Here is a 27,099-nt window from a genome sequence, read left to right on the forward strand (position 1 = left end):
TCAGTGGCCAAAGCTTCCCATCTACATCAGGACCAGGAGCACCAACCAGCCCAACAGGCCACAGCAAAGCAGCTGGTGCACAAATGGGGTGCACTTAAGGACAGGGTCTAGGGCTGGATTTGGCTGTGCTGGGTAAAGGTTTGGACTTGACCTTAAAGGCCTTTCCAACCTAAAGGTTTCTCAGACTCCAATTTGTTGATGCAGAATGAAAACTCCCCTGTTCCAGCTGTAACCTGGTGACAATTTGTTGCATTTGCTGCTTGAAAGAGCATCATGTTCCAGACAGCACCAGCTCAGGTCTGGTTCCAAGGGAATATCCCGTGTACACAACCAAGCCAAGATCCTGGAAGCAGCTAAAAATGACTACAGCTACCCTGTGCATGCACAAAAAACCCTTCTATTTCATAGACAAGTTAAAAACTGCAGGATCTAGGTCACAGTTTTTGGTGCACTTCCAAGCTTTTCAAATAAGATTACATTTTAAATTATTATGCAATTAATGGAGATTAATTGGATTTAGTAAGAAGTGAAATGTCATCATTTTATTTTTTAGGTAACACTTATGGTGAAATCCTGACATTACTGAGGCCAAGGGAGTTTTACAAACAGCCCCCTGGGAGCCCAAATGTCATCCTTAATGAGTTATAATACAAAATTACTGATATTTAGCATCCTCAAGCATGAGGCTATGATTATAAATTATTTACTCTTGAACATCCCTACTGCATAATGGGTTTAAAATCAACTTATAGGTAAAGGACCTGAATGCTCCAGTAAAATTGTCATTTCACTGTAACAGAAAATTGGGCATTTTTTCTCGTCACACATGCACAGAATGAATCAAAAATCATGCCTACACAGTCAGAGGTTTGCTTGTTCTGCCACACAGATGTACAGACCCATGGGAGGCACAGATCAAGGTGCTGGGTGGGTGACTTTTAATCACTGCTGGAAATAGGCAAACATCAAAAGAAACTCAATGCCCCAAGACAGAAATAAACTTCATTGGGCTCACATTCTTAAAGAGTCCTCTTGTGTCCTTACTAAGAAGTGAAAAGGAAAAACAGACATCCAGCAGCAGAGTTAACCATTTGCACTCCTCAGGGACCATCACACAGAGTAAAAAAAATTTTTTCAAGTTGCAAATATCGACATTTTTCCACTCTTAAAGTGATATTATTCTGTACAGGTAGTTTACATGTGACTGGATAAAAGGATTGCTAGAATATTGGTGCCCTAAATAGAATTCACATCCCAGAGGAACCTGGAAAGAACCATCAAAGGAAAAGGAAAATATGCTAGTGGCACATGTATGGCTTTTGATGCTCTGCAATATTCTGAGATCTTATTCTGCTTCTCTATAAATCCCATCAACAACTCCAGAATGACCAGAACCTGCTACAAGCAACTCTAAAGTCAGATTACTTGGCAAACCTCTCTGCTTCTTACAGTGGCAAGATTTAAAAGGAACAGTTTATAGAGACATAACACAGGAAATACTGCTTGATTGTGCACATTCAGTCCTCCCATAAACCACATTCCCATCACCGAGTGTGTCTGAAATGGGTTTTGCTCATTCACGGCATGTCAGAAAACCAAGCTGAGTCCCCAGGGTCAAGGGGAGCCTCAGCAGGTGCAGCATCATCTCCTCAAAGAGCAATCCCATCTGATGGATGCCCTGGGACAGAGGGACAAACTCTGCAATGTGACACTGCAGAGTGGGCCCCAGGGAGGGATCGCAGGTGCAGCTCCAACTGCAGCAGCCCAAAGGCTCCTCTGCTCTGCCTGCTCTCTGCTCCGTGTCACAACGCAGCCCCCACACTTCCTGAGGGTGCCGAGACACAACCAGACAGGAAAAACAAGTGAGCTGCTGTCACCTCATTTTCACTTTGCTTGGTTTATTTTCCTTTTGGTGTTCAAGCACCAGGAATAGAGCTCTATGTATATCACCACAGTCAAAGCACGGGGTAACTTTCCTCAGAGGAAGAGGGATTGGAAAAAAAGAAACAATATGAGCACAATTATAACAGATCATAAATTTTAATGGGATGCACTTCACTAGGAAGACAATGTAGTTAAGGGCTATCAGTCATTTTAGGATTTCTTCTAAAGTTTTTTCCTTCATTTCAATAGAAAACAAAATCTTTTTAGAAAACACAGCTGTTTTCCTAGTCAACATTTTATGCAGACCTGTCCCATTTGCTCAGGTTTTGAACAATATCTTCATTTTCACACACTCTTTCTCTTGAACAGATCTATTGCATAGTGCATCTACTCCAAAACTTCCAGGAAAATTAACTATAACAGCTATGGATAAAATCATGTTTTGTTTATATTTCAGGTACTAAACAGCTGCTACTAGATATTGGTACCAGATGCTTTAGAATTATATGCAACATTATGCTCAATCTTAACTTTTACAAAATTGCAAGCTAATAAAAGATGACACTTCTGTATTCAAATGATTTATTAAAGGAAAAAATCATTAAGCTCCTCTTAAGCTTCACACCCCACTACCCCAAATAACTCGTCATTATATACATCAGTGAACAGATGCAAATGTCTGCAGCATTTTGAGGTTTCAGTACTATCCCATACACCAATTCTGTATCCAGATGCCTTTGACAGCCCTGTGCACATCTGCCCACCTGAACCTGAATGTGTGATGACTGTTCATTTTGTGCTTGAACTACCTGCAGGATGACAAGATCTGGCTTTCACACAGTTCACACAAAGAGCAGCTTTTTCTGCCACACAAGTGAGCTCTTACACAGCCTAGGTAAGAACTTACACATTGAAAACACCTGGGATATAAACCCTGAGACTGCTGAGCAACAGAACAGGCAAGATTTGGTGTGTTATATTCAATTTAATTTACACCTCACTTTGCAAATAAACTTTAAAAATTGGCACATTTGCTGTGTGATTTTAAGGGGTGTAGGGGGTGACTTTTTAAACAAAATCTCACAACCTGATGGTAATCAAAGTCCAGCTCAACCTTTCCCATCCCCAGTCACAAACATCAAACAGGAGCCCCAGTAATTATAGACCTGAACACTGTCATGGGTTCCTCTGTGCTAACAGAGCCAGGCACAAACACAATAAACCTAAATAGCTCTTTTCAATCTTCCAACAGGAAAATACACACATTAACTGGTCTGCAGAGTACTTTAGAGTTTGTGCAAACCTGTGTCTGGGCAAGCAAATAAAACATTCCACCTAATTTTCCCCTCACATGTAGCAGCAGCAGGTCCTCACCAAGCAGAGCAAATTGCCCCAACCTGGAGCCTGTAACAGATCCCATTAGAGTGGAAGACACAGGGAAAAGGTCCATGAACTGTGTTCTAAATCAGGAGCAGGTTCACTTAAGTCAGGAAAATCCCCCCTGGGACCACAGAGGGGAAGAGAAATACAAGTGTAGAGTGGCTTTAGTTAAGTTTTAGTACTTAAACAGGCTATTCTGGAGAAGGAACATGTGAATGTGTTACTTCATCAGCTTATGCTACCATGGAGAGCAAAAATAAGCTAAATACAAGAAAGAAAAAGAAAATAGTGAGGGAGATGAGCCAGAAATGATTGTTTATAACTTTAGATAGCAAATCCCCAGTTAATGTACACTAGTCTAGCTCCACTGAGGCCACAGTAGCCACACAATTTACACAGCTGAGCATCTGGCTCCAAATATTTAACTGTTAGGAATTCTAGTGTGCAACCTTGCATAGCAGAGCTTCTCTGACTAATCACACCAGAGGTAACCACATCTTAAGTGTGTAGTTCTAAATTGAGTAATATTACCATTAATAACAGTGCCTAATTAAGACATCTATAATGTTTTTAATGAGAAAAATTGAAAGTCCTTCTGGAATTTTTCCAGTCAAATTAATTCTGAGGACTTTAGGCGTTATTACAAGCAATGTTACAGGAATGAAAATTAGGTCTAAATTAGGACACGTCACTGTACTTAAAGCAGGAGGGGGAAAAAAAGGAAACACATTCCATTTTCTGCTCCACACACCATTCTCTGCTATAACATCACACCACAGGGGAAAATAAAAACACCATTTTGTGGTTTGCTCTAAGTTGCCCTGCATATAGTTATACCTGATGCATCTCTAAGGTCTGCTCATATTTTGACACTTGCTTTAAGGCTCTTTTTAAATATCACATCAGTATTCTCTTGTGAGCAACTATTTCCAGAATCTTAAAAGGGACAATTCCTATTGGGTTGATAGAGGCCCAAATCCTTGTGGATATAATGCATATGAATTATGCTTGTCCAAAGAAATCCTTCTGTGAAGCTGCATGTTTAGGCAGGGAAGCACTTGTAGTTAAAAACTGTCAGATCCAGCCTGCCAAAACCACACAGGAAGGAAGGATCCACACAGTCCTGAATGAAGCTCTTGGGGATAACAACCAGATATTTCAAAAATCCATCAAACCTTGCAAATTTTTATTTGAAATTCTTCTAATAGATCAGTCCTTCAAACTACTCCATGCACACTTCTGGTCTGCAGCTGCTGTTGCTTTATCAGTGCTCCCATTGTAAGAATTTAGCAAACAAACCCATGAGTGTAGTGCACAGCTGGACCAGGTTTCTTTGAAGTAAAGATACTCAGTGCTTGCTCTTCAAAACAGCTGATTTGAGCACCTGCTTTCATACCACTGATGTGAGTTTGAGTGTGTTCAAAAGTACACACAGGTTCAAAACCTGAGAGCAAGAGTCAGACTGGGATCTGGTTGGATTTTATATGAATATCTCAGACTCAATCAGAGAAACTTGAGATGAATATCTAAAGTTCAGAAGCTTCAATCTTAAGGCAAGAACACAAGTTAAAAAAAATAATGAGTTACAAACCAAGTATTAACTTTAGGAATAAAAATCATTGTAGCTCAACAAAACACAGGCTTTTGCCTGCCCTAGATTGTGTGCAGGATCCTAAATCTATTTATACAGATTTTCACATATATATGGAGACACACAACATGGATATACTTAACATTCTCCTCACTGTGGTACTTCATGCCTTCACATTTTCCCACTCTCTGCCATGAAATGCTTCCCTCAGATCATTCTGATTCAAAAAAACAACTTTGAATTCTGCAATTCATTATGTCTTAATAAAGACAAACACATCAGTGTGTGTTTCAGGCTGGTCTGTTAATTAGGTGGCTTGTCCTTGAGACAGAGATTGCACAAAAGGCTTTTTTTCTAATGCATTGTACTAACACTGAGGATGTTGTCAGGCTTAGATAATACTTTGAATGGGTTTGCAGCTTACAATGATTAAAGTTATGATAATAGCAAGGACATTCAGGCATATACAAGTTCCCTAATAGCTCAGGGAGGTTTATGCTCTTTGAAAACAGTGTTGTTTACCTCATCCCAGCTAAATTGAATTTAAGGACTCATCAGAGAAAGAAAATCTGATTTCTATCTTCTGTTAATACCACAGTATATTAAATGCAGAAAACAAACAAAATGTTTATCTGTTATTAATACTTGACAGATAAACCTCTCGGACTTTAGAAACATCACAATTACTGCTCTCAAGTATAATGTCAAAATGATGAAAAACTTTAAAAAGCATGCATTTCTTTTCAAGATCTTGTCACTCAAATGCGGCATTACACCTAAAAAGTCTAAGAAAAAAGTGCTAGGACAGAACGTATATACATGTGAATGTCATAATCCAGTTTTGTATTTAAATTGTAGCACTCATACTGGCTATCATTGTTTTCTTACCAAGTGTTTCACTTAGAGGAATCTGATCAATTATCATTCAAACAACTCGCTCTTAGCTATTAGGTTTAACCTCTAGTTTGAATTGTTTTATAAAGAAAAAAAATCCATTTGCAGCAGTCAGCTGCCAGTTGTTTTGTGTAGAACTTCTAGTAAGCACTTCAATGGGGACATGAAGGATTGTCACATCTTATTTTTGTGCAGCACAGATGTTACACATAGAAAGGAAATCACCAGCTTGGGCCATGTGGGAAGTTTGGGCAGGTCTCAGTGCTTCCCTCCTCAGACCAGCTCAGAGTAGAGCCACAAACACTGGCAAGAGTGACAAATGTGGCACTTGCAGCCACCCAAGGAGCAGCCAGTGCCTGCACCAATATCTCACAAAGAGCTGCTGGCTGCTCTGAAGTAGGTAGATGAACACATTATTCCATGAAGGGGAAACCTGCAGTAATTTGTTCTTTCATGCAGAAGGAGAAGAACATTCCTAGCAGAGCTCCTCCACTCCTTTCTTTGATCACAGCAAACTGCAGACAGCACACAGAGACAATGGGAACCCAATTCTTTCAGCAAGTTTAAACAGAAACACAGATCCAGCAACTGGCACGTGTTCCAGACATTGCTGCTCTACGAACACCAACAATCTCATGTCTGAATTCCCCAGTGCCTGTCAGGATGCCAAAGGATGAAGTTGAAATGAAGCCTGATGACTTCTGTGAGTCAGTGCAAGATGGGGTTTATCCAGCAATGGCAAAGAGCAGCTGAGAGTAACCCATTATCCATCTGCCAGGACTTACATGGATCCTCATAGAAAATATGTTTTCCAGTGCCTGATTGTCATGATTTAGAGGGTAGAGGGGACAAGGTACAATAAATGCAAGAGGAATAAAAGCTTATTGTGAGATAAATATTTTCTACTTTTATTCTCAGATTTGTAAGGAAACAATTTGCTTTAAATGCTCACAAGCAAGTTAATTTAAGTTGCCAAGCAAAGAAAATGACAGAGTACTTCTGGAAAATAAAAGAAACCTTGGGAAAAGAGGAGAATATTGTTAAACCCCATTGATTCTAACCTTATTTTTCTTTAAGTAAAGCATTGATGCTGATGATGTAGTTCAGATTATTGAACAAGAACAAAATGACAACAGCCAAGCCTCCCCTTCAGGTGAAGTCATTCTGTGAACCACAATTCCCCAAGTGCTCTGAAAACACATCTTCACAGGCACAAAAGCCTGCAACATATCTAAGATGAGGACTGGCAGCACTGCACAAATAGAGGGATGGATTGCTCATTAAGATACAAATTAATTACTATAATTAAAGTAATTAGTTCAAATAAACAGATTGAGTACAAGACTCTTTTCCAAGATCCCCCACAAGCCACGTTCCTCTGGGTTCTCACTACCAGGGTCAATGTGTACTGATGGGTGATTTGGGAATCCTCAGCTGTGACTGCAAACAAAACCTGATAGTCTTCCTATAGGACTTTTCACAAGCTCCTCCTTTGATTTGCACTTGATTTCTTTACTCTTAAGTGATCCTATCATCAAATTTCTGTGAGAAATCAACAAAATAAAATCAGAAATGCAGTAGCAAGCAGGAAGTGAGGTCCCTTCATTATGTCCTGTTAATCCTGGTCCCCAGTGATGCAATTCTGCCTTGAAAGACACATCCAGGTGTTTGTAACTGTAATAAACAGCTGTAAAATGCAACTGAGAAGAGTCTCTTGGAGCACAGGCCATCTGTCTGTCCCCACATTTGCATTATGCTCCATTGCAATGGAGGCTCTGTGCAACTCCCATGCAGCTCTGCACTTGCAAGGGGCAGGTGCCCCAGTTAATCCAAATCCCAGCAGGCAGCAAGAGTCCAACATCTCCTAAAACTCAGCTCACCTGCTCAGAGCTAGGATTTCAGTTATAATCTAACAAAAGCTCACAGCTCAACTCCTCACTCTTCTAAATGCTGGCACCTTTTGACTAAGAATTTAGTCTTCATAGTTGTGTATGTATCAGTTTCTGCCACTCTGCAGCCAATATGTCAAAATCCCTGCCTGGTCTCCAGCAGTCCATAAAAATCTCACAGTAAATCTTGCAGCTGGAGATTTACTGCTGGTTCCTTGCTGGGTGCACTAGACAGCAAAAAGAAATAAATGGCAAATGTAAGAAAGAGCATTAACTTAGTTCCACAGAACATTTAGAGATTTTTTTCATTTATTATTATTTTCTGTTTTCTCTTGGTTCATAAAAAATTTGAAAACTTTGGAAGTTCTGTGAAAAGCAGTTATTTTTCTCCATCAGAAAAACCAGTTCTAGGGCAACGATATACTCAGAAACTCCAAAAACCCTGGAGACCTGACTGCAGGACAGTCTGTCAGGTGGCAGCTGACCCCTTTAAAGAAAGCTGAGTTACTGCTTTATGTTATAGTACCTTTTTTAATTTAGTACACCAGAGATTTCTCACTGTTATGTTTCCAAGTCCCTTCCAGAGGCATGCTCATTAGGAGTTTAGGAATCTCTGGACAGGAAAAGCTCAGAGAGGACACAGTCCTGGGTCCCCAGACTGAAGCTGCAATTGAGATCTTGACACAGGTCAATTCACAGACAGATGGATTAAGGTTCCTCATTTCCAACATACTTTTCTCTGTTACAAACATAATGTAACATTGAACATATCAGGGACTACTCTTGGTGGCAAAAAAAAAAAAAAAACCCCAAACCAAAAAAAAAAAAAAAAGAAAACAAACCAAAAAAACAAGTTAATGGTTTCTAAAGAGCAGTTACCCACCAGACCACTGTGACATTTCAGGACTCAAGAGGAGTTATTATTAGCTGTGTCTAAGTATATTGCAAGTCCCCACCCATGGAATCTGTGTGCAATCCTCCATTGAACTGGCAGCCTTTGCCTGTATCACTGCCACATGATTTGAAGCAGGCAAGTCTCAGAAAAACTGCCACAGCTCTGTGTAGCCAGCCTGAAAATACCCTCACTGCTCTAGGGAGATGAGTGATCCCTTTGGAATTGGTTTCTGGAACAGCAAACTAATGAATCACTAACAGCTCTGAAGTAGACAGAATGTATTGCAACACAGCATGTAGTGCTGCAGAGCTGAAGGAAATCTGTTTACAGTGCTTCAACAGACACTTGAAATCAAGATGCTCAACAAGGATGAGGCTGTTAAGAGAGAATTGAGGCTCCAAGTGCTGAAGCTCCAAGTGAGGTTATCCCCACCAGGACCAGCAGCCCTTCCTTGGTGCCAGGGGTGGGCTCTGACCCAAGAACAGCAAAGGCACAGCCCAGGGGAGGGCATCCACATGGAAACAGGGCAAGGGATGGAGCAAGAACAGCCCTGCTGGAGCCTGGCCTTCAGTGCTGACAGAGATCAGAAATCACTTCTGTCTCTCAGACACACTCAGTGCCAGCCTGCCCCCAGCCACAGCAGCCTGGAAACCTTGTCACTATGATTTGTGTGATCTTTGCTAATGGGGCAGGGTTGACACCAAACTTTGCATTCAAGCCAAAGGTCAGCCTGATGCATATGGTTGGTAGAATGGGAAAAGGCAATGCTTTACAGTTCAGATTCTTAGTGAAGCAGCTGTCTGAAAAAAAGAAGCTAAACCACAGAAATAATATCAAAGTCCACACAGAGTTTGCTGGGCTAGGAGAAAACCAAAGCTCAAAAAAACTCACTTCAAACTAAGGACACTCAAAGTCACAACTTTGAGTACACTCACTGCCCTGTTTTTTCACAGTCAAAGCTGGGCTGTTACACAAATGTGATGCTTTGGCCAACAGGCCAGAAGTGTAGTCCCAAAAGTATGCAGAAAAGAGCACAACTTCGAAGGGAGCAGTTAGAGCTTTGTCTGAAAAAGACAAATTTCAATTTCAATTCACTAGTGCTGCTTATCCAGTGACTAGTTACAAATTTTACAGCAGAGAATTACTTAAGGCAGAATATCAGTTTATTTCTTCCTTTCTACCTCTCTTTTTAAATCCACAAATTGTATAACCCTCCCAGTCCAGCAGCCTTGTTTCAGCATAAAGCCTTGCCAGTAGCACTGAACAAAACCAGAGAGCTTTCATTACAGGTGCTAAGGAAGCTGATCAGATATTTTATCCATCCACATAAAAATATGGAAAAAAAGGCAATTTAAAAGAAAAATTGATTATTACTTAAGCAGATTCCTCAAGATTTGTTGTCAGTGAAATTCATGTAAACACAGCCACAGGAGGTGACTACACAATGAACCAAGAAATAAGAAAGTGGGATAAGGAAAAATGTTTCTCTCTGCTGCACAAGACTTGAGCAGCATATGACAGGCAGCAGGGTGGTACAAATAAATTAAAGATGGACTATCATTAATAGCTAAGAAGCTTCAGACCAAAAAACCATCCAAACTCCACTGCAGTTACTGGAAAGTAGTTTTAGAAATATCAGAAATAGCTGTAGCAATGCCAGATCAGAGCCCTACCCAGCTGCTGCATAGTCTTCCCTCCCTTCTCCAAAGAGGTTCAAGATGAAAGTTTAACCTGCTCACCTCATTTAAAACCTACCCCTGACCCAGAACCTGGCACACAATTCTGCACACCCTGTACATCTCTTTAGGCTGGGACAGATGGACTGCACATCCCTCCTCTGCTTGTAAAGCAAAGGAATGTGCTCACAAATCAACCACAGTTTTACAAGGAACAGAAGGGAGGATCTTCAGTTCCCATCATATTTGGAGCATTGCTCAGAGCTGCACACCCTCCCCAGGAGCAGGGATGCCATGGGGAATGTCACAGGGCTGGTGTGTCCCAACCACTTCTGTTTCCATGCCCTGCCCCTCCAGGAGGGATCCAGTGAGACTGAGCTCTGACACCACAGAGCACCCATGGAGTTATTCCCTTTTCAAAGCAGCTCACAGCACAGATATGAGGTGGCTGCAGATGGCTGAGGATTTTGGCAGGAACTTCCCACAGGTGCCCCAGCCTTAGTTCTGTGTCAGTGCTGCTGATTTAAAGTGGCACTTCCAGGGAAACGTTACACTTGGAATACAGACACCTGCCCACCAGGCAAGTCAGTCAAGACCAGAGTGCCAATTACACAAACATAGCATGCCAGACAGTAAAGATTTTTGGCTGCAGCAGACATGAGGCAATCCCTGACCTGGGGAAATCAAAGTTGACCTGCACCTCTACATCAATACCAGGCTAACTCACACACAGTGGAACAGAAGGAGCAACAGTGGAGCTCAGGCCTGGAGGCCTCTGTGTTCCCAAGGCAGGAATCAAAATGCTGGTCTGCTTGCAGTCATTACACATGTACAAGGAAAAACTGCAAAGTAACTATTTTTCCTATTTTTGTTTTCTATTCAATGTTTTGAAAGGTCAAATGTATTTGCACTCTGCTGCGTTGCCTTTATCAGTGCTTAAACTCAAGCACTGCCAGATGAATCACGAGTCATACAAATGCCCCAGAAATACAATGTCAGAAGCAGATCCATTGTACATGAATTGTATGCTCAGTTGTCAGGGGAGGATTGTTTCTATTTGAAGCATGGAAGGACCTGCAGAAAATCAACAGCTAGTTTGCAAATGTGCCTGAAGCCAGGTTCTCTTCCTTTTAATCTCTTGCTCTTTAGCTAGCCTCCAAGAGTTGTCAGAAAAATAAGAGAAAATGGATAAATCTGTGAAATTATATTAGGAAAAGTGGTAGGAGAGGGAAAGTCACATGATATCTGACAAAACTTTGGAGCATTTCTCTTTCCTAGGAGTTGCCCCTTTTCAGCAAGACATCACCCAGTTGCTCCTGGTAGCTGCCTTGCTTCATATTTATTGCTAGAAAACCATAACAGAGTTGTACTTCCCCTCTGAGGTTCTCTGACCCTTTCCTACTTTCCCATTTTCTTTGGGACATACATCCATCAGTAAACAGTTAAAATCCTGCGGGTGTCACACAGGGAACATGTGGCAAGTCACCTTCCTGATCCACATAATCCAGCTTCAGACAATTAAAGAAGCGACATGCAAACAGCTCCAAAAGAAATTGCAAAGTGCTGTCCTGCAATGAAGGCTGCTTTGGCCTCACAATTTATACCCAGTTGTCTTCTGTTCTCTCCACTCCCATTCCTTCCCCATCCAATTAGTCAATTAGAGGAAGGGAAATTCTACATTTATTTCATCTGTGTGATAACAAGCTTGCCAAAGAATCAGTAGAATGGATTTAATGAATACAACAACATCAAAGCAGTGGGGATAAATGTTGTCCATCAAGATAATAAAGCTCCACCAAAATATGAAATGTAAGAGAGAGGAGAGTTCTGTGGCAGCTAATGAATGCTGGAAATGGATAAAGAGTTTTACAAAGGATTAAATTTCCTGCCTCTCATAAACCAGCATGTTGATATACACAAACATGCATAAAACAGTATCACCATTTCCTGGTGCCAACAACTTCAGATGGAGATATGAGCAAGAGCTCTGGATATGGGTGTCAGCCTAAGCTCTGAGGCAAGGCTGTGCAAATGGAGATGTGGAAATCAGGCAAAATCAGACTGTGCTCCATTCCTGTATACATCTGTTGACTGCATCATAAACACAAAAGGCTGCTTTCCAAATCCTAACAGCTGCAAAGTGACAGAGCATTGAATACCATTTTTCTTTTTTCCCTTGGTTTTGCTTTCCTTTCCATTTTTATGCTTTAAGGTTTGCTCTTCTTTCTTGTACTCCTCAGTCAACCAGGGAAAAGGAGAAGAAATTCAGCAGCTATGTCAGCATGTTTATTAACAAATTACTACCCCAGCACTTCTGACTCCAGGAGATCACCAACCTAACACCATTATTGGGGAGGATAAATGAAATTCTTTTTTCCACATGAGCAGAAAGAACTAAGGGAGAAAGGAACAGGGTGATATGAACATACCAGGAAAAGCACAAGTACTGACATTACAAAATTTTGAGTTCCCTACCACATGAGCCAAAGGTTAGAACACTGCACTAACTCTGGGGAAACTTCAGATTACCCAGTGAAAATATGACCCATGTGAAATGCTAAAGGAAAACAACTCCTTAAGTGTGTCTGGTTCTCTTCATAGTGCAAGAAAACCTCCATCCTCTTCTATCACCAAATAAAAACATCTATAAGCACCACAAACAGGGATGGATTTTCCAGCAGAGCTTGCTGAACCTCATCTAAGTTAAACCACAGTAGTAAAAAATTATTCATAGCAATAAAAATTATTCACCCTTTCCCCCAACACTAGGAGTTCTGGAGGAAAGTTTGAGTAGAAAAACTAAAAGCACTCAGACAATCTGAATTATTTTAACCAGATGGAGGAGAAAAGAGAAAAAAAGCAATTTGAACAAGGAAATTACAGGAATGCTGATGCTTCCAGTCAGCCTGGAGGTAAGGCAGAGAGAACCATTCATGCTGTGCACGATGGCTTTTTATTCCTACGTATCCCAGCTAGACTCCACAAACACACAGCATGCAGAAATCAGAAGTCAAGAACAAGTTGGAGAAACAATTCAGTTCAGGTTCAACACGAGTTATTGCAGCCAAGCAAGTCAGTTTGTTTTACACAAACTCCTTCACCCACCCCATAATCAATGTTTAGCTCCCATGCACAGCAAGAAACAGGTTCTGTGCTTGTGTGCCTTTGAATCCTGAAGGAGGAAAAGCTTTGAAAATTCTATTATTGGGAAGCAAGTGCAAGACTAAATCCTCATTTCAGGGAGACAAACACACAGGAAGAAGCAGCTCTTCCAAAAAATAAGACTTTGTGGATTTGTGGGGACTTTTGAAAGCCAGAGTCTCATGTTTTGGGCATGTAACAAATGGTGCCTACCTAGTGCTCCCAGGAAATCAAACATTTGGGTGCATCTCTCTAACAGTGACACTTTACATTGGCAACATCCCACTTCCAGCAGCTAAACCTGGGGGAAACAGCCACAACCAGCAGCTCACCTCCTGCCAGAGCAGCCCAAGGTTTTGGCAGCTCTGCCTCCTCCAAACTGAGGAAAGGAAGGAAGACGGGAACCTCTGTCAGTGAGCAGATGGCATGAGAAGTATTCTGAGACTGTCTCCTGTTGCAGTGGCAAGATGCAGAACCTCTGCCCTACCCAAGTTGGTTGTGCATTACCTGACCACATTTTCTACCCCAAACTGCTGTGGTCTGAAATGCCTGGAGGGTAAATAGAACTGCCAGCCTCATCCTCCTTCTCTGCTCCACCTGGTCACTGTGCCAGCAGCCCTCACAAGCAGCAGCTGTGAGCAAGCGTTCTCCATTTCCTTATGCCTAAAGAGCTCTGTGCAGCTATGATTATATTTTATCTTATTAGTTTCCTCTCTATGCAAGTATGGAGATATGCAGTTCCTTGGCAAATCATAACTAATTACATTCTCAAAAGTTGAGCTGCATTATTAAAATACTCCTGGAAACACCACCTTCTGATTGGCCTAGAAACTGAATTTATTCTGGGCTCCCTCCAATCAGAATTAATCTTTCTGGAGTGGAATGAAGTGCCACCACTGAATCAACACCAGCAGCCCAAGTGACAGCAGGCGACATCATTACTCACCTAAGATAACAGACCTCAAGTCATTGAAACAGGCAGATGTTGGAGGCTGTCTCCCATTTCAGAATAATGTTCCTGTCGTAACTGAGCAGTTATTTTAGGGAAGCAAGGATAAATTCATTACCATTGGTAAGGTGCTCAGCTATCACAGCAATAGAAGCTGTGTAAGCATCCTGGTACGTGCACAGCAGGAATGCACATGGCACTGACACCACCCATCCTTCACCCAGATAACAAAAGGAGGGCAATGCAATCAATCCACATCCTCTGGAGACTTGCTTCTGTGTTGGTGGGAGCAGTAATGCTTTGCTATGGCAAACACACACAAGTGAAGTTGAGAGATGTGCAAGACCAGAAGTAATTTCTACAAAATTTCATTATTTATCCCCAGCGTCCTTATCTTACTTCCTGGTAACGCATAGTATGTGAACTTATCAGCTGCTCTTTTTCCAGATTACAATAATCAATACCCTCACCACACAAAGCACCAAATTTCTGCATTGATAACCAAACTGCAGAGATCAACAATTCAGGAAAACCATTGGTGACATTTAACACAGGATATTGCATTCTTGTTTATTATTTTTAAATAAGACATTGTTGCTTAAAACATTAGAAGAAAACAGTAATTTCAAAACTAGATGGTTTATCCATTCCCAAAAAGCAGGGAATATGGGTGCAAGACAGTATGCTCCCTTTACTTCAGGCTTTCCTGACCATCCCTACAGCTTTGTTCCCTAAATAATGCCTCTTGCAATGATATTGCCACATTCCACACAGAATCAGGTCCAGAAGCCCAAGTCCAAGACAGAGAACGGATTGAGAGTGCTCAAGGTCAGGCTGGACAGGGCTGGGAGCAACTTGGTCTAGTGGAAGGTGTCTCTGCCCATGGCAGAATGGTTGGAATGAGATGCTCTTTAAGGTCCCTGCCAACTCAAACCATTTTATGATCCATTATTAAGGGAAGATTATCAAATATGCACCTGACTAGTTTAGTGTTCAGGTCAGAGCTGTGTATTCGTAAATTGACAGGAATATCAATATCCATAAATCAAGATTTATAGAGTTCAGAGTCCACTTAGTTCAATCTGATCATGAATTATGAAAACAAACATTTTAGAAAACAATAAATTCACTTTGACTGGCACAAAATACAACCTTTAGGTAGCAAGCTAAACAGTATACCCAGAAACCAAGACAGAATTTTATGTATTGTTCTATTTCATATCATTCCCATTTGTCTTTACCCACAGGGATTTCATTTTGCAGTTCACCTGGATTATAACCAAGACTTCCTGGCACTTGCAAGACCAGTTATCTTGGCAGAAGGTCAAGCTGAACACCTTTAATTTGGCTGGTTATTTAACTGTACAGATCAACTCAAACCCGCAGCTGAGATATCCATTCTTGCTGAAAGCACAGTTGGAGCAGCTCAGCTTCCTCTGACAGAGCTCTGAAACAATGGGTTTGATGGGGAAGGAAATGCCCATCCAATTCTAATGCCTAAATCCATCTCCTTTCACTCAGGGAGCAAAGTACCAGATGCTCTGGATTTCCTGCTTTGTCAACTCCAGAGCAGTGCTATATTCAGTTCTCACATTTTGTTATAGCTGTTTGTTGTCTGATAAAATGCAGCTCCTCAGGGACAGCACAGGGCTGTCTCAAGAGAAGTGTATAAATACACCTTATCTGGCAGCAGAGGAACTCAGAGCAAGAAGGTTTGTCTATGGGAAAATGCCAGATCATGGCGACACCATTTCTGGGGTTTTCTCTTCTCCCAAGCAGTTACCTGCTGCTGAAAATGCAATTATACACAAGAACACTGTAACAGGCTAAGGAAAGGGAAATTTTACAACATACTCCCCTGCCTCTATCCTTTTATGCTGTCTCTACAAGCTGTGGATCATACTCCTATTTCAGGCAGCTGAGATAACTCCCTTTATACAGTGACCCCACGGACAACTGCCAGCTTTTGTTTTACACTTACAGGTTCAAAATCCCCTGTGTTTGACTCCAGGACTCTTTACTGACAACTTGTACAGAAGCCCAACTCCAAGTTATGCCAAGAAGATGAAAAGAAGGAGATTGAGTGTCTATAAAGTAGATGAGCCAATTATCAGCATGATAAGTGCTTTGTAACACGTTTGGGGTTTTTTGCTCCGTGGCAGTTTGAACAAAACTCAACGTGTCAACGCTTTTATGGATTGATTTGAAGCAATATAAGCAGTTATCCATGCTCTTTCTACGTGTGCCACAGCTGTGTTCCTGCCCATGTGGCAGCCAGCCATTAGTGCAGGGAATCAGGACTCCCCCAGCTGAGTGTCCAGCCAAGTTTGTCAGCCTTGCCTTGGAGCAGGGAAGGAGCTCTCACACCCAGCCCTGGGAAGGGATGGGGTAACAAACACACCAACAGTAACAGCTGAGGTAACCTGAGCTTACAGGTACCGATGTTTGTAAGTGAGCAACTCCTGTCCTGAATTCCAGTTTTGGGTATAAATATTTCTTTGCATACAGCCAGATTAGCAGCACTGTGACACCTTAATGGCCCAGAAGCTGAGGTCTCCAGCATTTTGAGTCCCTGTTACACACAATTCCACAAGGTCCATCTGCCATGATTACTCAAAATCCTAAAAAGTCTGCAAACTTTTAGAAACACACTTGCTGTCGGCACTGTTAACACAGCCTTCATACACACAAGAATTATTTGTTCTTCATTACATCCCAGGCTGCAAAGTCCCTGGGAATTAAATATTAACTTTTAGAAATATATACATTGCCATTACTAGTAAGGAATTAAGTATTAGTTGTTCACAGCAAGAGAATTAAATAATTTAGACAGAAATAAATAGCTATTATTAATGGTTTGCTAGGGGTTCTTTATTTATTTAAATGAATATTTTGGGAGCAAAACCTTTCTCAAATGGAGTCTAAGGAATGTTAAGTAATAAAATCTAATTAATTTCAGGAAGCTGTGTATAGGTGTCCCATTTTGAGACATTTCAAAAGCTTGAAGATGGATGTTCGGTTTCCTAAGAACAAGGCCCATAAAGATACCAAATTAGACATCCATACACGGACATTCAGAGATATCAGAAGTTATTTAAACACCTTAATCAGCTTTTCCAAGTGGTTAGAGATACTGAAAACTGCTGTGTGCTGAAGAGATTCACCCCACTCTTAATACCTCATATGTATTTTAGTCTGTTCATAGAACTGTTCTAACCAGCTCCATCGAACCAAATCTTAAAATCCTTCTTTTTTTCCTCTAGCCAAGAAAATTAATGGTGCAAAACAGTAGAATATTGGATAAGATAGGAGCAGAATGAGTTCCCTTCATATGAAACAGTAAGGCTTTCAAAGAATTAAATTCTTCCATTTGACAGAGAATACAGTCCACATCACACATCAAAAAAATTTAAAAAGCAGTAGTGGGAAAATTTCCAAGACCTCCAAGTAATGAAACAGTGACTAATAAAGCAAGTCTTATTTTTCTCTCCTCTTTGGCGTTTAATATCCTCCTGATTTGTGTACACTAACATTGTGTTAGCTGCAGGACACGTGAAGTGACAGAAAAACACAGCCTCCCATCTGGGCTGGTCCCTTCCATCTGGTGATCAGGGCAGGGCACAGTGCAACCATATGGCCATGATCAAGAACCCACTAATATCATCCAGAGTTAACTGGGAAATGCAATAGCCCACTTAGTCTCCTAAGGATGATAAATGCCTCTCATTCTGTTTCTCCTCCCCAGTGGACATTGCAGATTTGTCTTTTTGCCTGCACAGATGAACCTCTAGTTACAATCACAGAATATGTGGAATTGGAAGGGACTCACAAGGATTATCGAGTCCAACTCCCGGCCCTGCACAGGACCATCCTCCAGAGTCACTCCATGTGCCCAGGAGCATTGCCCAAACTCTTCTTGAGCTCTCTCAGGCTCAGTGGTGCAACCACTGCCCTGGGGAGACCATTTCATCTCTGGGTGAAAAAACTTTTCCTAATATCAAATCCAGACCTCCCATGACAACTTCAGGCCATTCCCTGGGGTCCTGCACTGGTCACACAGAGCAGAGATCAGTGCTCTGCTCCTTCTCTTCTCCTCACAATCAAGTTGTGACTGCAATGAGGTCTCCTCTCAGTCTCCTCTTCTCCAGGCTGAACAAGCCAAGTGCCCTCAGACACTCCTCACACCACTTCCCCTCAAGGCCCCTCACAATCTTCATTGCCCTGCTCTGGACACTCTAAGAGTTTAATAATACCTTTGTTATATTGTAGTGACCAAAACTGCCCTCAGCACTCAAGCTGAGGCTACCCCAGTGGAGAGAAGAGTAGGACAATGCCCTCCCTTCTCAGTTGGCAAAGCTGAGCCTGTGGCCCCCAGGACACATTTGTCCCTGCTGGCTGGAATACCAGTGATACGCACCAACACAGTGAATTTTGCCCCTGTAACTGTCCATGAAACAATAAAAAAAAACACCCCTGCCAACCTGACCACTGTACTCAAAATCCTGAATGAAGCCTCCATCTTCCAGGAAGGTTTGTTTCTTCACAGGTCCCCAGCCAGGCAATAATTAGTGTTGACTCCATGCTTCTCAGAAGGCTGATTAATCACTTTATTGCACTACACTTTTTAAGAAACCTATCCCCCTCACAGACAGCCACGACACAGGTGGAACCAATTAGGCCTCCAATCCAAACACCATCAGCACTGGCCAATCATAAACCACCCTTTGGTGAACCAATCTCCATAACACATTCCACCTGTTCGCAACAGGTGCAGCCAGTTAAGGTCAAAATGGTTTATTCATTCTTTTCTCTGATCTTCTGACAGCCTTCCCCAGGCCAATCCTGAGAAAGTTGTGCCTGTTGCTCTCTGTGGCCAGAGAGCTGCTGCCACAGGTTTGTGCTGTCACAGGAACTCTGAAACCTGAGGCCAAAATCCCGACATGCAGCACACTGGTGCAACCCAGCAGCTGAAGATTGGAGATGCAGCTCCAGCAGTGATGCTGCAGGAGTGGAACACTGAGAGCCCTGTTATCTGCCTTGCTTTTACATATTAATGGCATGGGAGGAGCCTGCTTATCTTGCAGCAAACAGGAAGAAAAGGAAGACGTAACTTCACAACTCCTTGAAGGGGCACCACTGTTGCCATCTAAGTGGTTCTAATAGAACCTGCTGCACTGAGACAGCTTTTAGGAATACCCATTTCTTAGCTGCCAAGTCACTAAAAGCCAAGTCAATAACTCCCAATGGATCACAGCACAAATATTACATGTGCTAAGAAAACCTTTTTGAAGTTTTGATTCTCAGAAACAGAAAGCAGAACCCAACATATCACCTAAACTACAGCTTAGATTGAAGGATTGAGTCTCAGGGGGTACACAAAGTGGGGTTTAATTGCCATAACTGCAGAAGCATTTCTATGTTTTCACTTGTCTACTATAACAAACCCCCCTTGCTTAGCAGGCAGTAAGGGCTGTGGTCAGGTCCTGTGTAAGGATATTTTTAGAGGTTAGAGCTGTAGCCAAAAGCCATCGTAATTCACCAGTGCCAACCTTCCCTCCAAGGTAATATTTGAGAAATAGGACAGCACAACTGCTGGAATGGCTCTGTGTTTTGGGAGACACCATCTTGTGAATGAGATAAGCAACTGGAAGATGGGTTTTGATTGCATAGCCAAAAATGATGGCCTGAAACCGTGGGGAGCAAATATCAGCGTGCTCACAAAGTGCTCCTCAGTAGAAATAATTATACAGAGTAATTGACAATTGAGTTTCTGTAACATTTTTAAAGCATTTTTACAACTTTGATATGGCAAAATAACCACAGTACTTCTCTAGAACTCTCAAATAACAAGACCAACATGACAGAACAGGGAGATACTTGGTCAGAATTTGAGCATAATCTGCAGTGTTATATCAACACACTTGTGTGAGCAAGACTTGTCTTTTTTCCTGAAGCTGTTAAATTCCTTTTGCTTTCAATACCTGGGTGCTGCCTTTCAAGCTGTGCATGGAGCCCTCTTCTGGAGAAATTTGAACAAATAAAAGCTTAAGAATGCAGCAGTGTGAGCTCTGCATTAGGGGGAAGAGTTTGAGGACTAATTTTCTCTATTCACTCTAATGACAAGCTTGTAAAATCTACACATTTTTCCAATTTACTTGGTTGCAACCCAGTGAAACGTGACAGTTATTGTTAAAATTATAAAAAATATGGGACTTTTTCCTCTCTCTGTAAGCCTTACTCACAAATTTTGAGTCATCTCTCTGCATGAAATGCATAACATAATAAAGGAAGCCTGTGAACAACTTTTGGCTTAAAACAAATATTTTGTATATAGGTTTTAGAAAAGACCCTTTGGGGAAAATGTAAAACACAGATTTGTAATTCTATCAGATCAGAGTATGCATTTACTGCTTACTGTACCCTGTATAGTGAACTGCATAAGCTACCAGAGTACATTTACTTTTTATTGTCAGCTTCAGATCAATAAAGCTGTATATTATAGTTATGCTTTGGAGCTTTAAAGGTGAGTCTGAATTAAAGGATTACTTGAAACATCTCTCTCATTTATTCCAGCTAATGCTCAGTTTTCCTCTTGTTGAAAATAGAACAGTTGGTAGTAGTGTAGACTAAATCTTTGCAAAAGGAAAAATTAATTTATTGCTCACCTGTTTACCTCAGTTTTTGCATACATACTTAATGAGCTGCTTTGATATGAAAAAGTGCCTCTCCATTTTTATCCTTTTAATGACTCAAAAGGCAAAGTTTTTGTACTTTAAAAACACAGTTGAATTAGAGGCAGACCAAGAAAGCACAAAACCCAAGTTACTAATTTTAGAAATGGGCTCTTCATTAAAAATAAACCTTTTACAGTCCATGTTCCTATTGACATAAAAGAATTTCCTCAAACTTCTTTCTCTACACTGCAAACTTTGCTATCATTACTTTGAAACTAAGTTATCACTATCTTCTGCCTCCACAGAAAGATTACTAGATTGCACCTGCTTAGAAAGAATTCTATCAAACTTGGTCCTTCCTGGTTCCACTAGCATGGCATCATATGAGACATTCTTGCTACTCCTAAGGGAGAAAAAAAGAAAACGTGCAGAAAAAGATCCCCAAATGTGTTACAACCACCACACAAGCAGATGGCTGCATTTGTTTAATATGTTGTTTCTCACATTCTTCTGTTTACTTTTCCTGTCACATGAAAGTTGTGTATGTGGGGTGTCAAAGAGAAAAGCCAAACAGTGTTTCAGTAAATTCCATCTCTTTCCCCAGCATGGCACCCACTCCAATTCATGCTTTAACTTGCCAATACTCAACAGCCTAGACCTGCAGACAGAATTGCATACACTTCCATATTACAGTCTGATTCATTCCCCAATTCATTAACTCTTAGACATGATCTGGAAAGTGAACTTGGGCATGCACTAGCTCACATGGTGGAGAGAGACATGGCCAGATAGAGCTGTACAAGCTGAGAATTTGCAATTTGAGCAATTAAGCTGGAAGTAAGGGTAAAGCACCACAGCTCAGCCCTGCAGTACAGCAGAACTCATCTCAGCCCAGCCTGGGGAGAAACTCTGAAGTATCACTGAAAGTCTTCAATAAAGAGCAGAGGGTGTTTTCAGAATCAGGTGTCTGCACCTATCACATTTTAAGCAATCATTAGTGTTAAAAAAATGCCAGCTATATTTCATAGGCCCTAGAAGTCCATCCTCTTGTATAACATGCATTCTGCTTTCCTACAAGCGACCACTAAAGAAAATCCAAACTCAAGCTGATTAATTCAGTGGTATGTTGGAGAAGCTGTACCAAAAAAAAGACTCAAAACAGAGAGAAAGCCAAGCAAAGCAGATGGGAGGTCTCAAAGCCAAGAGGAGAGCACCAGTTCAGTACATCCACAGGTGACCCTTCCACTGCCTGTGCCCTCTCTCTCCCCCCGCCCCTCTGCTCCCTGAGCACTGCCTCCCCCTGCCAGCCCAGCTGCCAGCCCAGGCTGGATCTCAGCCCACTTGTGACAACTTCTTGTCCCCAGGAGCCCTCTGGGTTTCCCCAGCCCACAGGACAGAGCTCAGCCCTCCCTGGGCAGCAGCTGAGCCAGTCCCAGCAGAGCCAGAGCCTGCGCTTGGATGCTGCCAGGGAGCCCAGCCCTGGCTGGCAGAGTGGCCCTGCCAGGAACTCTCCATGTGGCACCAGCACACGCTGCTCGGCACCAAACCCATGGCCCCAGGCAGCTGCTTTCATTTGTTCCACTGCTCGGAGCAGGGCTGGTATCCCGAACCCACCCAAATGCCTTTGTGCTTGCTCACTCCCAACCCAGGCGCGGAGCCTCCTGCTGTCCCACAGCTCCAACCACCCACGTCCCTGCCCTGACTCCCGAGCAGGTTAAACCAGGACCTGAGTGCCCTAACCTTGATCCACAGCGTGTGGATGACAGCATGTGGATCACCCTACTGCCTCCTCCTCCTCACACTCCGTGCAGCTGCTCTAGCAATGAAGCTCTCCCAGTGGTGATCCCTCACCGTTTGTCTCCTTATTGCCCTGTCTGGGATTAGCAGACCAAATGCCTGCTGGAGATTGCAGTTACACAAACACGGGGGGTCAAGCTCAGTGCCCCTAGCACTTTTTTGACACTAAACCCCACCAACCCTCCAAGGGTTAACAAACCCACTCGATTCAAAAAGGAATTAACTTTCATCCCTGCTCGGTGCAGAGGATCTCAGCCCACTGACACTAAACGCAAGTTTACGGAGCCCCTGAGACAAAAGGAGGGAGAATGCACTGAAGCTGGACAACAACAAAGGATTTCCAACCCTGCTCTGAGCTGCCCAAAAGTGAGCCCTGTGAGAGCGGCGAGGGGAAAAGAGAGTGACCAGCTGAGAAGTGAAAGCCCAGCGAGTCCCCGTGCTTTGACAGGCAGCAGCAGCGGGGCTCCGGCAGCTCCGTGTTTTTAAGGCTGGGTGTTTTTTCCTCTCCTTTCTGGCAGAGGGGGATCTATTACATTTAATAAGAGAAAGGCTACACAGCAAGTCACTGACGGAGTGTTACACATCTATCAGGAGAATACGGCGAAGGGAGCCTTTTGCAAGGTCTGATTTTATTTTTCCTCCATATTCCCCCCCCTCTAATTCTTTTATTTAAGAAAAAAAAAGCAATAAATAACGTGAGGTGCCTGTAACAGTCTGTAAACCTACTACACAGCACAAGGCACAGAGGAAAGAGGCAAATCAAAGTTGCAGCATTTGATATGACAGAAAATATTGCCGCTGCAGCTGCAACCGAGACACTTGAAAGATTCCCCCCGCCACCCTTCCTGAAGGGAAACAAAAAAATGCTATATATCACACGGCAAATTGGTTGTAATTGTAAATCAGGGAACTATGAGATCCTGCATTCCTAGCAACTGCCTTAGAGCAGAGATCCTGCATCTTTAAACAGTAATTCAAGCAATGTATAATTACTCCGAAATCAGAGCTGAATTACAAATACTTTCAAATCCAAATGCACAAAAGCAGAAAGATGAAAGAAAGCAAGGAAAAAAACCACATATTTCTTACCTGGGACAGCAGAAAAGACAGAGTAAGTTGAGTTTTGTGCTGCATTTTGCCAGACTAGAAGGTACCAGAGGCTTTTTCATTCATGCACTCGGCTGCACTGAGCATATTTTCACTGTGAAACAGCCTTTGAGAAGAGACTCTGCCTTGAGAGCCAGCCAACTTCCCAAATAGATCAGCAGCATCATCACTAAAGCATTGGATAGAGTCTGATGACCAGAACCAATGGCTTTACAAGGATGATTTCTTCACAAAGCATCCCCATTTTGCATCACACATATTGAGCAAGCACCTCTACAAACACAGCACCTTTAGAAAGCATTTTTGCTTTGGTCTATTTCTGTTTAATTTCCACCTAACATCATGCTTTACATATCTCAATAGTATTTTCCCTTTTAGAGAATGGAATTGAACAGAGGGAAATAAGAGCAACTCTGAGCACCACTGCAAAGAGATTCTCTTTATTAAAATGTTAATAAGGTAAACTTATTTTTAATAATTTAAAAAAATGACCTCTGCAGTTTTGGTTACTTCCAAGCCTCAGAAGGAGAACACAGAGAGATTTTTCAGTGCAGTAGAAATATAGGCTATATTTTGTGTTTTCCCCTCAATCTCACAAATCACAACCAAGACAGATCCATTCTAGCCTGCAGAAAAAATGCATCATAAGGCAATAGATTTTATTAACTGCTCAGGCAATGGCAGAATTGGCTTTTAATTCAACAAACTAGAATCTAGGACAGAGTTTCAAAGGTACATGTCCTCCAATTAGAAAAAGTTTTCCTGTTTGAAAGAGGGGACCTGCTTTCCCTGGATTGGTTATGTTGCAGCCTAGGAAGCATCAGAGGCAGATGGACCAAAGATTAGGAATGAATTCCCCTGAGTGCATTTCCAACTCCACCTCCCTTGCCACTCCCCAGTATCACAACACTCCAGTTCTGTTCTGAGTTGTCTCCTGGCAGTCACCAAGGTTACTTCACAGTACCCTTCCCCCATTTCTAGAAGGATCAAAAGTCTCCTCAGCTCTCATCAGTGGTGTTTTTCCCTCACTTGCTCATCCAGCAGAGCCAGCTGCCATCACTTTCTGCTCTGCCCCACCACAGGTGGCTGCTGTGCTGGTGGAGATGAGAGGAAATGTGGGGAGGGAAAGGCAGGTAGCAGATAGAAGGGATAAAGGAGCTGCCAGCCACTTTGAGCTCCCCAGCATCAGCAGGAGCTCCCAGCTGTGAATAATGTTGTTTGATGCAACCACTGCTAGTCTACTGCTCAGAGCTTACATCTTCCTTTACATACCCCTGGACCAAAACTGAGGGAAAACACTGTCCTTCCAAGTCTAAGCCCTCACAGGCAGCAATAACTCTGTTCCAGTACCTCCATTAAACACAAGTTTAAATTAATACTCAAGCTGGAATAGAATCCAAACAAAACCTAGCAGGAACTACCAGCATCAATAATAATGCTCTACATGACCACAAAATGTTCACTACTTAGACATAAAAAGGAAAAACAAAAAGCAGGTTGGTTGCTTTCTTTTTCTTTTTGACATAGGCAGAAAGCCAGTTCAGCAGAGTAAAATGAAAAACCTTAGAGCTCTTTATGACTAGAAATACATGATTAGCCACCTCCCATTTTTTCTTTCAGGGAGTCAGTTTGCCACCAAGTAGAAGTCCCAGCCTCAAGAGGAGCACCCAGGAATTTATAAGCCAGGCTGGGTGGGGTCTATAGAGCAAATCCCACAGAAAACAGCACCAGCCATTCCACGGCACGCACAGCCTTTGTGTGGGGGCACTGGGATTTGGACATTGCTAACCCCACCACAGGTGCCAAACAGCTGAGTGAGTTACCAGACCCACCAGAAGTAGGTGGTGGCTGAAAGAAACAAAGGCATATCTGCATCCTGTTTTACAGGAAAGGGACTCATTAAAAAAAAAAAAAAATAGAAGTCAAGTCATGGGGTAGATGATTCACTGCAGGATAATGTGACATAAGATTTGAGCCAACATGAGCAGTTATTTTCTGCACACAGCACAAAGCGGCTATGGGGCCATCCCAGCACAGGGGCAGAGAGGGGAACGAGGAGGGTGAGGTTTTCCTGTTGGTTCTGCAGGAGCATTGCTATCAGGGGCAGAGAGGGGAACAGGGAGATTGAAGCGTTCCCAATGGTCCTACAGGAGTATGGCCATCCCTACAGCCATGGCACCCCTTCACATCATGAGGATCCAGGTACCACAGCCTGGCACAGGGCAGGACTTGTCTCCCCAACAGGCTCTCCCAGGCAAAAGAAGCCATATAACACAGCCCCTTACCTCCAGAAACAGCCAAGAGCCTCTAGCAACAATTAAAGAGAAAATCATTAAATAAAAACCAAATTTACCAACCTTTTATCTCCAGTTCTACAGAGCTTCCTCCTCCTGCTGCAGCCCATCCCTCCTGCTTTGGCTTCTACTCACAGCTGCTCTTATTTATCCACTCAAAGGGCAATTATTGATTCCTGGAGGGGTGGTAACCATTCCTACAGGGGTAATTAACCATTCCTGGAGGAATAATTAACCATTCCTGGGGGGGTTAACCCTTCACAAGCCACTGCCAAGGCCTAGCAGAACATGGTACCCAAGCCCATCCCTCCTGCCTTGGTCTCTACTCACATCTGCTCTTATTTATCCACTCAAAGGGCAACTATTGACTCCTGGAGGGTGATAACCATTCCTACAGGGGTAATTAACCATTCCTGGAGGAATAATTAACCATTCCTGGGGGGGTTAACCCTTCACAAACCACAGCCAAGACCTGGCGCAACATGGCGCCCAAGCGTGAGGGCAGCGGGGCCCAAGCGTGAGGGCAGCTCACCCTCCGCACCGGCAGTGCTCACCCTCACCCTCAGGGCCCAGCCACACTGGGAAATGGCTTTTGGCACTGCTCACCTGAGGGAATTCCAGCACACACAGCCCTGGCTGCTGGGGAGCCCAGCAGAGAAAGGGGGGGAGGCTGCTGCAATCGGGTGTTTGACCCCGTGCAGGTGGGCCCCCAGCCTAGCTGTGTCTTCTGGGGTTAGGCGCAGAGTCTTCTCTGCTAATTAGGTTAGTAATGAAGAGCTGGTAGGTTATTAATTAGAAATTAATCGTTGGTGCCTCTGTCTCAGCTAGGTAACGGGAGGAGGTTTAAACTCTACAGAGCTTTACTGAGGAGCTGGACAGTGTGAGTGCAGGTGACGGAGGGTGGGCTCTCTCTAAACCCCAGCCTGGG

General features: G+C 42.7%; 1 protein-coding gene across 2 annotated transcripts in view; it reads right to left on the reverse strand.

The window, feature by feature from the left end:
* Positions 1-24,282, reverse strand: part of CDH13 (cadherin 13) — a 447,425-nt gene extending 423,143 nt beyond the window's left edge. Inside the window, exon 1 of one of the 2 annotated variants that reach the window (XM_064722933.1) lies at positions 23,860-24,282. In XM_064722933.1, coding sequence (XP_064579003.1) covers positions 23,860-23,904 — 45 coding nt within the window. In that variant the 5' untranslated portion in view covers positions 23,905-24,282. The remainder of the gene's footprint in view (positions 1-23,859) is intronic. The other variant, XM_064722932.1, reaches the window with a different exon arrangement.
* Positions 24,283-27,099: the final 2,817 nt, after the last annotated feature.

Source organism: Zonotrichia leucophrys, chromosome 11 (assembly GCF_028769735.1).
Source record: "Zonotrichia leucophrys gambelii isolate GWCS_2022_RI chromosome 11, RI_Zleu_2.0, whole genome shotgun sequence".
NCBI classification, from domain to species: domain Eukaryota; kingdom Metazoa; phylum Chordata; class Aves; order Passeriformes; family Passerellidae; genus Zonotrichia; species Zonotrichia leucophrys.